The following is a 12,463-nucleotide window of genomic DNA, read 5'->3' as shown; positions in this document are numbered from 1 at the left end:
ATGTGGGCTGAGAGGCCATCAAATATACTCAAAGATATTGTAGACCATCTGTGGCTACTGTTAGGTCCTTAGAACACCCTCCCAGGGCATCCGCTCCCAGCAGCGGCCACAGGATCAATTTGCGGGCATTCATATATAAGCCGGATGTCTCCCCAAATATTTGCATAATACGGTGTAGCCTAAGGTCCGTCCTATTGGGGTCTGTGAGAAAGAATAGGATGTTGTCGGCATAAAGCGCTTTGAGATCCGAAACTTTCCTTGACCATTTGAACCCCAGAACCAATGCATCTATCCTGACCCATGCTGCTACTGGTTCCATAGCTAAGGCAAAGAGGTATGGGGACAGGGGCATCCCTGTCTGGCGCCTCGCCGAATGGGAAATCTGGGAGAAACTGAGCCAGCCCTCTCATCGATGATGTAAGATCTGTGTATAGGAGTTTTATGTATGAAAGGAATCTGGGGCCCAGAGTGAGCCATCGCAGGAGCGGAAAGAGGTAGGTCCAGCTGACTGAATCAAAGGCGTTGTCTATATCAGTCAGTAATAATACAGCGGGCATTCCAGGCGATCTATAGCAGCTATGGCGTTGTGAGCGCGGCTGATGTTAAGGCGTGTGGCGCGTCGGGGCATGTAGCAAGCTTAGTCCGGGTGCACTAGGTCTCTTATATATGGCATAAGGCGGTTGGCAAGAACTTTAGTGAGTAGTTTGGCTTTGATATTTAATAGATTGGGTGGAAGAAAGAATGGCATTCAGGGGGTCGGACAGGTTTGAGAAAGACAACTACTTCTGCAGTCTGGGTGAAGTTGTCCCAAGTCCGGTGCGGCATGGACCAGATCAAGATAATGGGCACCCAGATGTCACTGATATCTCTTAAAAAACTCGTAGGGAAAGCCATTAGGGCCTGGAGCCTTGCCTGTGTGCAGGTCCCTTAAAGCGATACTCAATTCGTCTGTTTTAAGAGGCGCGTCTAATAGTAATCTGGTCGCATCGGACAGAGCTTTCGGGGGTAGGTCATCTAAGAAGGCTGTATCAGGGCTTCTGACAGGGTCTCATGGGGGGCGTATAATTCTTTGTAGTATTCTGCGAAGACGGTCGCAATCTTTGATGGGCTAGTAAGGACCTTGTCCTCATGATCCCAGATATTTACATAATGTATTGGGTGTAAGGCACGTTGACACAGGTGATGCAGTAGCGTGCTAGATTTATCATCCCATTGATAGATCCTACTACAAGAGGCCAGCTACGCTAATCTGGCCTCCTCCAGTAGTTTGCTGTTGTAGAGCTGTTGCATAAGGAGTAGCTGACGATGCACCTGTTTCCCATCTTCCCTCCATCTCTGCCGCTCTAGGTCAATAAGTTGAGCTTCAATCTGTGTCAATTTTTCACATTGTTGTTTACACTTTGCTGCACAAAGGGAGATATCTATGCCCTGCAGGGTTGGTTTCATGACCTCCCTCAGTATCTCGGCTGATGTCACAGTCCCTGCATTATGAGTAAAGTATTTGGTCATTGCACTGTGCATATGCGTCCCAAATTGTTGATCATGTAGGTGCCAGGTAGAGGGACGCCAATGAAGGGGGGGCAGTCAGGCCCACTCGAAGCTTTAGCATCACCGGAGAGTGGTCTGACAGGCCTCTAGGGAATATATCTGCTGCCGAGACTCTGTGGAGGTAGCTAGGGTGCACAAATAGATAGTCTAGATGAGAAAATGTGTTGTGGGCACTAGAGTAGTATGTGAACCCCTGTTTCGTCAGGTGGAGTCTCCTCCAAGTATCTACCCACCCCATAATTTTCACGAGGGCCCCCAGTCGTGAGTCTCGCATCCCCGTTGATCTCTCCACAGCTCACCACTGTCCAGAACCGGGTGTATTGCGCCATTCCAAACACCTCCCATCACCAACAATACCTCAGGGAGCCCCACGCAATGCTTGATGTGCCAGCTCTATGATGAAGCATTGGGACATGGAGCCAGTCTGTTAGCCATGTGGTGAGGATCTTTTCCACATTATTACCTTCACAACCTTCAGGAAAACCCACGAATAGAAGGTTGTTTCTGCGGGCCTGGCCCTCTGCATCTTTCACTTGTGTTGCAAGACGAGAGGGTCTCTAGGGTGTTACGTTGTTTCTAAAGAGTAGTAACTGTGTCTTCGACACCTGAGATCCTCGCTTTCGTTTCGGTGATTCTGTCGACAGCATTTTGCAGATCCTGGCTTATAAGCATGACGTCTGAGCCGACAGCACCTATTTTGGATTCTAGCATGTCTCTAGATTGCATAATGGCTGCCATCAATGACGCATTATCTGGCATCGCATTTGACTGCCCACCCGAGTCTGCAGCCTGGGCTCGGGTTGCTGTGAGCCTGTCCATCGAGCTCTGTTTGGATGCAGTCCCTAATGGTTTATCTTGTGTCATTGCCAGCTAAATTTGAGATCTGTAATGCAGCCGTTGGGCAATTGTAGGCTATGGGTACTCCGGCGTGCATGATGTTTGTTGCGTTGTAGTATGGTGTCTCCGTTGCCCACTGTAAGGGTCCTTGATTATAGGGGCTGAGAGGAGCAGGCCCCAGGATCGGTGTCCCCTCCCAGACAGCGAAGGCTGGGGGCGGGGGTAGCCCGACTATGTACCTTTTAGCAACCACGATGCCTATTCCCACCAGGGTCCAATCTCCCCAGGGCCCCCCAAGTCTTCCAATATGCCCAGCAGCGCAATCCTGTGGTGCACCTCAATATGGTTCCTTACCACAGTAGAGAGGGTGACCATGATGGTGTTCCAGTATGTGTGTATAACGGGATATGACCATACCATAAGGTGGAAATCCCCAGAGAGATCCTTGCACCCGTTACATGCATTCAGAGGAGGTACAGTTATCGGCTTTACATAGCCAGAAGGGTGTAAAGTATACCTGATGAAGGTATTTAAATTGCACCAGCCAAAGTCATGCTGATATTGCCAGGACATGGGGTGCCATGCATGATTCACACCAGTCAGCTTTGTTCAGTTTTCCTACTTACCCCTACCACTTCTGCCTGAGGGGCTCCAACAGGTTAGGAGAATTCGATACTAGGGTTTTATATAGCTGTGAGATCCCGCCTCTTCACAGGGGACTCGAGCAATCCTCTAGTGGATTATTCTCTGAGTCGTCTAAGTTTCCTGGTACTCGTTTAATGTATGGCAAAGTTTTAGGTACCAGAAAAATTGGGAAGCGGATATTTGGAAGTATTCGCGCAGGCTTTGAAAGGTCTTGATATGATCACGTCCCCCAACTTCGATATCCCTATACAGTCCCACCCTTTCAAAAGCCTTCTAAGCTTGATATTTGGGCCAGCCATATGGCACAACTGGCGCAGAGTTGTACTGTCTATCTCAAGCTGGTGTTTGATCAGTTCTGTCAGCATACTTGGGTCCCTTGCTCCCATGTCAGTATTGATGCCTCTAGGTCTATAATATGGTTTCATCTTACACGGTCCATCCCCCTTACATAGGAGCAGGGTATACCCCTCATTGTGGCTTTGCATGCCCCTCCACAGCATCCTGGACAAATCCACAGTACCCTGATTTATCTTCATAAAGGTTCTCATCTCCTCCGCCCGATATTCCACCACGTGTTCGTCAGATAGGAACCAGGTGTGAAGACGCCATATGGGGTGATCCCTTGTGTATGGGGTACCAAATGGACTCATCACCGGGGCATGGGCCGAAAACCCACGGGGAAGTATATGAGATCCTGTATTGTGTAAAAGGTCAGAAGCCGGGGGGAACAGATAATCTATGCGGGAGAGCGAGCCGTGTGCTGCAGCGGTGTGGGTGTATTCTTGTCTTCCTAAATTCCAAAAGCGCCACGAGTCACTGAGTCCCACAGCCATCAACAACTCTGCCAGGCACTTTCCCTGCCTCAAGGGGCCACCGGAGATGTATACCAATCTTGTCGACTCATGACATCGTTAAAGTCCCCTCACTATTGTCACCTCAGGAGGCAGAGCAGCTATCCGGTCCCCAAGAGTCGCCAGGGTGGATTGGTGTGTTACTGGTGGAACATGCACTCTGATTATATTGTAAAATGGCATAATGGATCGCTTTGTGAGGTGTTTACCCTCCTCTACTGGGGAGGTCCCAAGAGGGCCAAGCCCTGCAACAATAAAGAGTCCAACATAGCGGCAAGGGAGGGTCGGGTGATGAACAGTTTCAAGGACAAACAAAATAAATTAACCAAAACGGTGAAATCCAACATACAAACAAACCCCAGCCCCGCCCCCCAACTTCCCCCACCCTATACTTTCCACCCTGAAGAAGCATCTGTTACTCAATCCCAACTTAAACATAGACCTAACTAGGGAGTGATGGAGTTAAATGGTTTAGGCGGAGTTTAGGTTTAGGCGAATCGCCCTTCCACCGTCCCAAGTAACATTGTCTAGAATACGTTGGACCCGTCCCCTTGTTGTTAATAGAGTTCAGCTGGTGTGTGGGTCCACCGATTACAGGTTGGACCCTTTGCTCCCCTCCGGAATCTGTGGAGGTTTCCACGTCTGTTTGCCCCTTCTGTCTCCGAAGCAACAGTTTCCAGTGCCGATTCTCTGTTGCCTCCCCCCAGCTCATAGCCTTGTGTCATGGATGGAGTGGCCGATTGCCACCCAGCAGTGGATTCACAGTTAGGGGCTGCTGCTCAGTGAGCTAATCCCAAGCCTCTTACGCATTTGCTATATTTCAGCTGAAACGTTGGGCTAATCTCTTGGCACTCATGTATTTTATGTTTTACTTTCTTGAGTAACAGTTGTCTGAATGAGGTCAAAGTACAGATTTTTATAGAGGGTTTTTTAAATGATTCCCTTGTTTGTTGGACTTAACTCTAAATAGAGAGTTATCTGATAGAAGTAATGGGGCATTGTGATGGATAATCGCCCCAAGGCATAGGATTAACTGCAACCCTCTATATAAGACCAAGTGACTAAATGTATTATGTGTTATCTGCCTGTTAATGCTTCTTATTGCAGTTTTAGGTCTATCTTAAAATAAGAAGTTCATGAGGATCTTTTAGAAGAAGTGTGGGCCTGGAAAAGCTCTAGTGGCTATGTGTTGCAGAAGTATGAACCCTGAGAAAAGAAAGACTTTCCATTTTAAGAGTCAAGTTTGGAGCAGTGGATGGCCACAAGTTTTTGATCTTTGCTTTTGAGGTTTGCATAAGATATTAAAGATGGATTCTTGATGTGATATTGCTAGGCTCCATGTTGTTCCGATATCTGAACCACAGGCAACCAAGTTTAGAATGATTTAGGAAGCAAGTGCAATGACCATCTTGCTGAGGTCATAAGGTCTTTTTGGCAAACTCCTGAATCAGTTGAACAGCAGCATATTGCACCATGTGAAACCCTTGTACTAAGTACAATTGGGAAGCCAACATATTAAGCAGTGCGTTAGTCGAGTCTGGAGCTGATAGCTGCCCAAACCAATAATGCTTTTGGATGATAGGTCAGAGAAGACAAATTTGTTTTAGGATACTTCAGCAAAAGTGACAGATATCCAGCCTGCCGTATTGCAAGTGCCATAGATTATAATGCACTTGCAATATGGCAAAAATACATCCTCAACATTTGTGATGGACTAACCCATCCGCCAAACTGTATAAAAGTCCCTGATTTTTTGGGTGGTATATAAGAGAGGAAGAATTTGACTTAGCTTATTTAGGTGGCAGAAATACCTGTCAACCACAGCACCAATTTATGCATCTGTGCACAAGGAACCATACTGCAATTATCACAGTACACTTTGCTTTGATAAAAAACAAAAAAAAAAAAAACTTTATGTCAAGTCTGTTTAAAAGTGATGCTGTACAAGAAAGTCTGAAATGGCCCAGCACTATATAGGTATGAAGGGATTTAACAAACTATTCAGCACAGCTGATTGATTTTAAGGATTCTTGATTAGTATGTACTAACACAAGAGGTCAAATGCTCATCTTAATTTTCTTCTCAGTATCAGGTGAATTAATACAACAGTGATTGAGACAAACCAGTTTTATGGCTTTTCTTCTCAGTTCCCACTCGTTCCACTCATAAGTCTTCACAATGTTTGAGTCCATGAAGTGGGTATCAGTCTGTGTCCCGCTGTCACACTTTGAAATTGGCTTCAAAAACTTCTCACCAGCTTTGGTCTAAAATAAATAATTAATTATAAATATGCTACTTGTACTGAAACACGTTAACAAGGTTCATCAGTTTGTATGGACAAGACAATGAGAACTATAGTAAAAACAAATCCAACTACTACTGAATCGATGGTATTGATGGGTTGGATGTGGGATGAATTTGTAGTCAATTAAACAACTCTGGGGTGCTACACAGTGTAATTGAGACAATATTGGATATCAGTAGCGGCTGGTGTCCTTGCAAAGTGGCAGGGGAAGGGGGTGGGGGGGGGGGGGAGACCAGGGATGATGGAAAACCAAACACAATTTTTTATTTTTTTTAAAGAACTTACCTGCCCCTCAGACTCTCCTCGCTGGCTCCATGCACTGCAGGCACAGGCTCCCAGAATCCTGCTGAGAGCAGCACCAGGATTAGCCAGAGTGCTCTGAATTTGTGTTCCCATGTAGACTGGGAGCCTGTGCCTGCTGTCTCCAACACAGCAGTGAAGCTCGGTTTGGAGACCACTTCAGTGGCCATGACGGTTTAGCCGTCCTGAGACAGCCAGCTAAACCATCATGCGCACTGATAACAGTGCACCTACCACTCCCCTCTGCCTGTCATCCCCATGGCCCAGTCCCCTAGACATGACACTACAGAGAAAAATAAAATGATAATAAACACAGATTTATTATAGTTTTCTTTTTTTTGGCTGCTGGCGGGGGTGGGGGGTGACACTCCTCCGCCATGGGGGGTGAGGGAGACACTTCTCTGCCATGTGGGGGCGACACTCCTCCGCCATAGCGGAGGAGCCGCCGCAGTTGGATATACAACATTAACTACGGGTATGTTTACCCTACACTGCTTCTTCTTGGCATGCCTTATCTGCCGGAAAGGCATAAGTGGCAACAAACCTTATGAACACCTGGCACCAAGAAACATGTAAGTGATAACGTGCAAAAATCACTCAATGCTGGCTTCTACATTCATATGAACATACTCTGGAATGTGGCTGCTAAAAAGGTCTGTGAGTTCATGCTCATGGCTGACATCTCCAGTGATCCAAAGGTCACCAGTTAAATCTCGGCAACGCAGACCTATTCATCCATCCTACAGAGGTCAGCAAATTTAGTGCCATGAAATTGTGTGACAGTAATATCTATTATTTTGGGACTATTGTGCTTTTAAAGCGATGCATAAAAACAAGTTATTCTTATTGGTGTCAGAAATGACTACTTTAACTGTTCTAAAGATGGGGTTAGGGGGTTCCTTGGGTTAGGAAGCTGTCAAGAGATATTACAAATCTGTAATCCTTTATACTAGAGCTCAGCGTTCTAGGCGGCTCCCACCATCAAATATTTCCCCCATGGATAGTGGTCGACCAAAATGCAGACAGACAACTTATTATATGTGTTACAGAAAAAAACTGGAAACCTGGCTCGTCACTCAAGCCTACTGCTAGACACAACTTCTGTGGTGGTTCTAAACTTAGCACCAAGAGACCTGATAGTGTACGTGCGCTTTACAAATCTCCCGTAACATAACATAACAAGGGAAACTGCTACTAACATAAACATAGTACTTCCGTGAGCTCTTTCTTACTATTGGCATGTGGAAACGTTCACTACCACCTGTTAGGACTTAAAATAGCTTCTGAAACCTGCCAAATGTAAGAAGGAAAGTATGTAAATTGTTCCCAGATGCAAGTTCCTTGTATGAAGCTTCCTCGTTTCTTTATGTACAACTTTGCTACAATAATTACAACAATCTGAAAGTAGAATGATAGCCAAAAATGAGGTTTCTTCTCCTATTCCAGGGGTAGTCAAATATTACCTGGCAATTCTCTTGTGGGTATTACAGTTTACCCTGTATACTGCAGCATCTCAATATACGCTGACCAGGAATCAGCACTTTGAACAGCCTGAAACACGGCGGCAGCTCCTTCGGCATCCTGGGGCTTAAGCAATGCAATGATATGAGCCAAAAACTATGTGTGCTTCAGGAAGATCCAGAAAAACAAACTCATAGAACTTGCCTTCGATTGACTCCCCCCCCCCCCCCACCCACAATTAGGACAGGGGTTTGAATGAATAACGGTCTATATATCCACATAGACAAACTTCCACTTTTCTGCTTGCACATGGTCACAGGGGACACAGGGCCAGATGTACAAATCTTTTTTACGTTCGCAAATCGCAAATGTCAAGTGCTGAGGGGTCGGTGTCTAGCGGGAGCACTAACAAGCCTTGGCAAATGCAACCAATGCAGGAATTGAAGAAGGGGCAACATTGGGACCCGCAAGGTCCAGGGGACTCACCACAAGCAGGGGAGTCATGGCAGGCCCCGAAAAATGAGGGGAGCACAAAAGAAACAAGTGTGAGCCTCAAATGGACCCCCAGGCCGGAGGCACTGGAGTCGTGAGAGGACCTCAAGCAGCTCGCCAAAAGATGCAGGCCACGATGCACACGATGCGGTGGGGCTGAAGATTCTGGTCACTGCAGGTGCTTGAGGTTAGGGCTACTTGGAGCACAAAGATCTTCTTGGAAGGAAGCCAACAAGCCTTTGCAACTGCAAGTTGATGCGGTGCAGAGGGGTTCAGTTATTGCAACCCCCACAAGGGATACTTGCCTCAAACTTGGGGAGAGGGCAGGGCAGGCCTCGGGAGCTGGGGACAACCACTACCGGTGTTGCAGACCCTACGGAGTCCTGAGGAGCTCTAGATCAGTAGACCGGTTGACTTAGTTGCGGTGCCTGCGAATGCAGGGGAGTGACTCCTTCACTCCAAGGGAGAATCCTTCAGGTGTCTTTGATGCCCACAGGCCTTGGAAGGCTCCTGTATGGTGCACAGGCACAGACGATGCAGCAGACTGGAAGGGAGATGAAGTCGAGCCCAAACGAAGTCCAGAGTGCCCAGATGGTAGAAGAAGAAGTGGTGTCTGATCTGAATCTTGTCCCACAACGAATCTAGGGACCTACACCCAGGTAAGGCCTTAAGTACCCTACGGAAAGGGATAATACGAATCAGGGGACCCTCCCAGGGAGGGTCTTGACATGGGGGAGGTGACTCCCACGTCCTCTGTCCAGTTTCGTGCCAGAGCGGGAGCCAACATGTTTGAGCTGGACTATGCACAGGGACACCAAATGTGCCCCTCATGCAGACTGAGTGGTGCTGGCAAGCACACCCACCCTACCCCAATACATTAAATCCTGTTTGGGAAGTGGTCACACCTCCCTGTGACAGGATGCCTATTGTTCTGCTTGGCACAGCTGCAGGAGGGCAGAATTGTGTCTCTGGTCGGCAGCAACCATTTTGTGCTGTTAGGGTCAAGAAGGCTGGTGCCGGGAACACAGAGAACCTAACGGAAGGATCTTCCAGTGCTTGGAATCATAACCCCCACACTGTTTACAGTGAGGGGGTATGATACCAAACATGATAGGATTGGTTGCAGCCATTTTCGAGATGGTCATCGCGTAATTACGTGGTGCCCCTCTATATAGTATATGGCTGCTTCACTGACAACCCAGGAGAATGGACTATGTAGGCTGCAGGAGTGTCCTGCTCATGCAGGGGCACCCTGTCACTTATAACCAAGGACCCTGCCTTTAGGATTGCAAAGGACTGCTATAGGGGTGACTTCTAAGTTTTAAGTGCAATGACCCTAGATATAGGAAACCTATATCTTTAGTAAGTGGTGCTAGCACCAACTTACACAGGCTGCAATGGCAGGCCTGTAGTTCAATTTTGAATGGTCCCCCATGGGTGGCATAATGCATGCTTCAGACCATGGGGGACCTCTGGGGTACCTATGCCCTGGGTACCTTAGTACCATATACTAGGGACTGATAAGGGTACCCCAGTATCCAATCTGGGATGTACCTAAGTACTATTCACAACAATTTAAGGGAGAAAGCAGAGAGACTGGCGTCCTGATTAGCAGGATCCCAGTCAGACTAGTCAAAAACCAGCATGGCACCAAGCAAAAAGTGGGGGTAACCATGCCGAAGGATCCTACCTTCCTACACACTGAATTTAAGGTTATGCTTTACGCAAAATGCAATAATATTTTAAGTATAAAAGAATATAAATTAATGTACCCAAGTACTATTCACAACAACTTAAGGGAGAAAGCAGAGAGACTGGGGTCCTGATTAGCAGGATCCCAGTCAGACTAGTCAAAAACCAGCATAGCACCAGGCAAAAAGTGGGGGTAACCATGTCGAAGGATCCTACCTTCCTACACACTGCATTTAAGGTTATGCTTTACGCAAAATGCAATAATATTTTAAGTATAAAAGAATATAAATTAATATAATGTAATGTTAAAAATATATATAAAAATAGTACGTATGTAATATTTAATTATAACATATTTCAGTCTTTTTGAATAATGTAGCAATACACGTTATTAAAATATAATTAATATTACTTTTAATTAATTCTGCACATCACTTTTCATAATTATGAATGAGTAGTATTTTTACTTTACTTTAGGTGAGAATGTATTTTGTAATTTGAAATTCCGAAAAATACATCTAAATTATTTTGATACATTAATTAAAGATTTAATTCAAAATTAAGTTATTAGTGCTGTAAGATTTTTTTCTTGAGTTCTATTTTTAAAATAAATATATCAAATTAATTTACATTAATAAGTAACATAAAAGTACTTTTACAAGTTTTTTTCCAGGTGTAATTTTACATTATCACATAATAATATTAATGATAATCATCTCAAACATACGGAACACCCTTTCAAATATCAAAATGTGTTTCATTGTAATTAATATTAAAATCTTATTACTTTGAATAATCAAAAACTCATTGGGTACATTAAAATGTTGTCAAACATTAATCAGATAAATCACAAACATTAAAATATAAAGTAAACCCAACCAATCAATTTTCTATACACAAAAGGGTATTACGTATGTTTGAGATGGGTATCAGTATTATTATGTGAATATTGATAAGCCTAGAAATCAAGGATTTTAGTTTGACTAACCCCCTTTTAGATTTTAAAATGTCCTTATACTTTACAATACGGAGATCTCCGCCACCGAGGTAACGATATCCCTAGGGTAAAGTTTAGGGAGCATTTACCTATACTTTACCATGTAGAGATCTTGGACCATACTGCGGAGAATCCCTATGGTTATTTTTTAAGAAAAAGTAAAAAGGTTAATTGAATTGAAAACAAATATATTATAAGTCAAATAATAATGTACATTCATTTTATATATTAATTTCAAATGTAGAAAAAAGGAAAAAACTGCAACAGCATTATTAACTTACAGGCACATGCATCAAGGTAATGTAAGGACTCGCAAAAGCCTATGCATGTAGGAATCGATATGAAAATAGCGATTCCTGCACATTCCTTATTTGCGAGTCGCAAATTGCGATTCGCAAATATTGGATGGCTTCCCATTCATCCCTATGGGCCTACAGGCCCAAAGGAATGAATGAGAAATTGCATGTGCAATTTGCGAGTACCAAGTGGTACTCGCAAATTGCTCATGCAATTTCAAGGGTGCAAGGGTGTCAAAAGGACACCCTGTTGCACCCCTGAAATTGATCTGTGCACAAATGTTGCGCACACACATGTCCCAAGGACATGTATGTGTGTAACCTACAACTTTGAAAAATGCACTTTAGTGCATTTTTCAAAGATTTTGCAAATTACCATGAAGTTCAACTTCATGGTAATTTGCGCCCCTTAGTAGCGAAATCGCTACTTCAAAGTGGTTCTTGCAGTGCATTTAACGCAAAATACGATTCCTTAAATGCAATTGCAATTTGAGAACTCGCAATTAATTGCAAATTCTCAAATTGCGAGGGCCTTGACCCTTGATGCATCGGAAAAGCTAATTTTGCAATCGCAAACGGTCGATTTTTGCGAATCGCACCGTTTGCGATCGCAAAAAGCTTTGATGCATGTGGCAGTTAATTTGGTAATATAAATTATATTAATTTAAATACATTAAATTAAAATTCGCTTTTTAAGTTTAAATTGAAAATAAATTCCCACCTAAAGTCAAAACATATGCATTATTTATTTAAAGTGCTGTCCTGAAATAAGTAAAGTAGTTTAATTATATTTTATAAAAACGTAATCTTACATACATTTTTAATAAACTTTGCTTTTTCTATTTCTTACATTTAATTATATTTATTCATGTTTTTACTATTTTTAATAATTAAATGTAATATTATTTCCTGAGATTTTCTTTTTCAGTACTAACTTATATTTGTAAGTTTGGATACATCTCCTTTTTTATGGGACTTATATCAGCTGAGCTGGAGTCCATGTTACTTTTCCCTAATTCCCCCCCTTTAGTAGAACATA

General features: G+C 44.1%; 1 protein-coding gene across 1 annotated transcript in view; it reads right to left on the bottom strand.

The window, feature by feature from the left end:
* CFAP206 (cilia and flagella associated protein 206) overlaps positions 1-12,463 on the bottom strand; it is a 334,518-nt gene that overhangs the window by 5,938 nt on the left and 316,117 nt on the right. The window contains exon 12 of the mRNA XM_085609221.1: positions 6,005-6,145. Within this exon, the coding sequence (XP_085465347.1) occupies positions 6,005-6,145 (141 nt within the window). The remainder of the gene's footprint in view (positions 1-6,004; positions 6,146-12,463) is intronic.

Source organism: Triturus cristatus, chromosome 6 (assembly GCF_964204655.1).
Source record: "Triturus cristatus chromosome 6, aTriCri1.1, whole genome shotgun sequence".
Classification (NCBI taxonomy): Eukaryota; Metazoa; Chordata; class Amphibia; order Caudata; family Salamandridae; genus Triturus; species Triturus cristatus.
The sequence above is the reverse complement of the archived record's forward strand: the minus strand, read 5'-3'. Positions and strand labels throughout refer to the sequence as shown.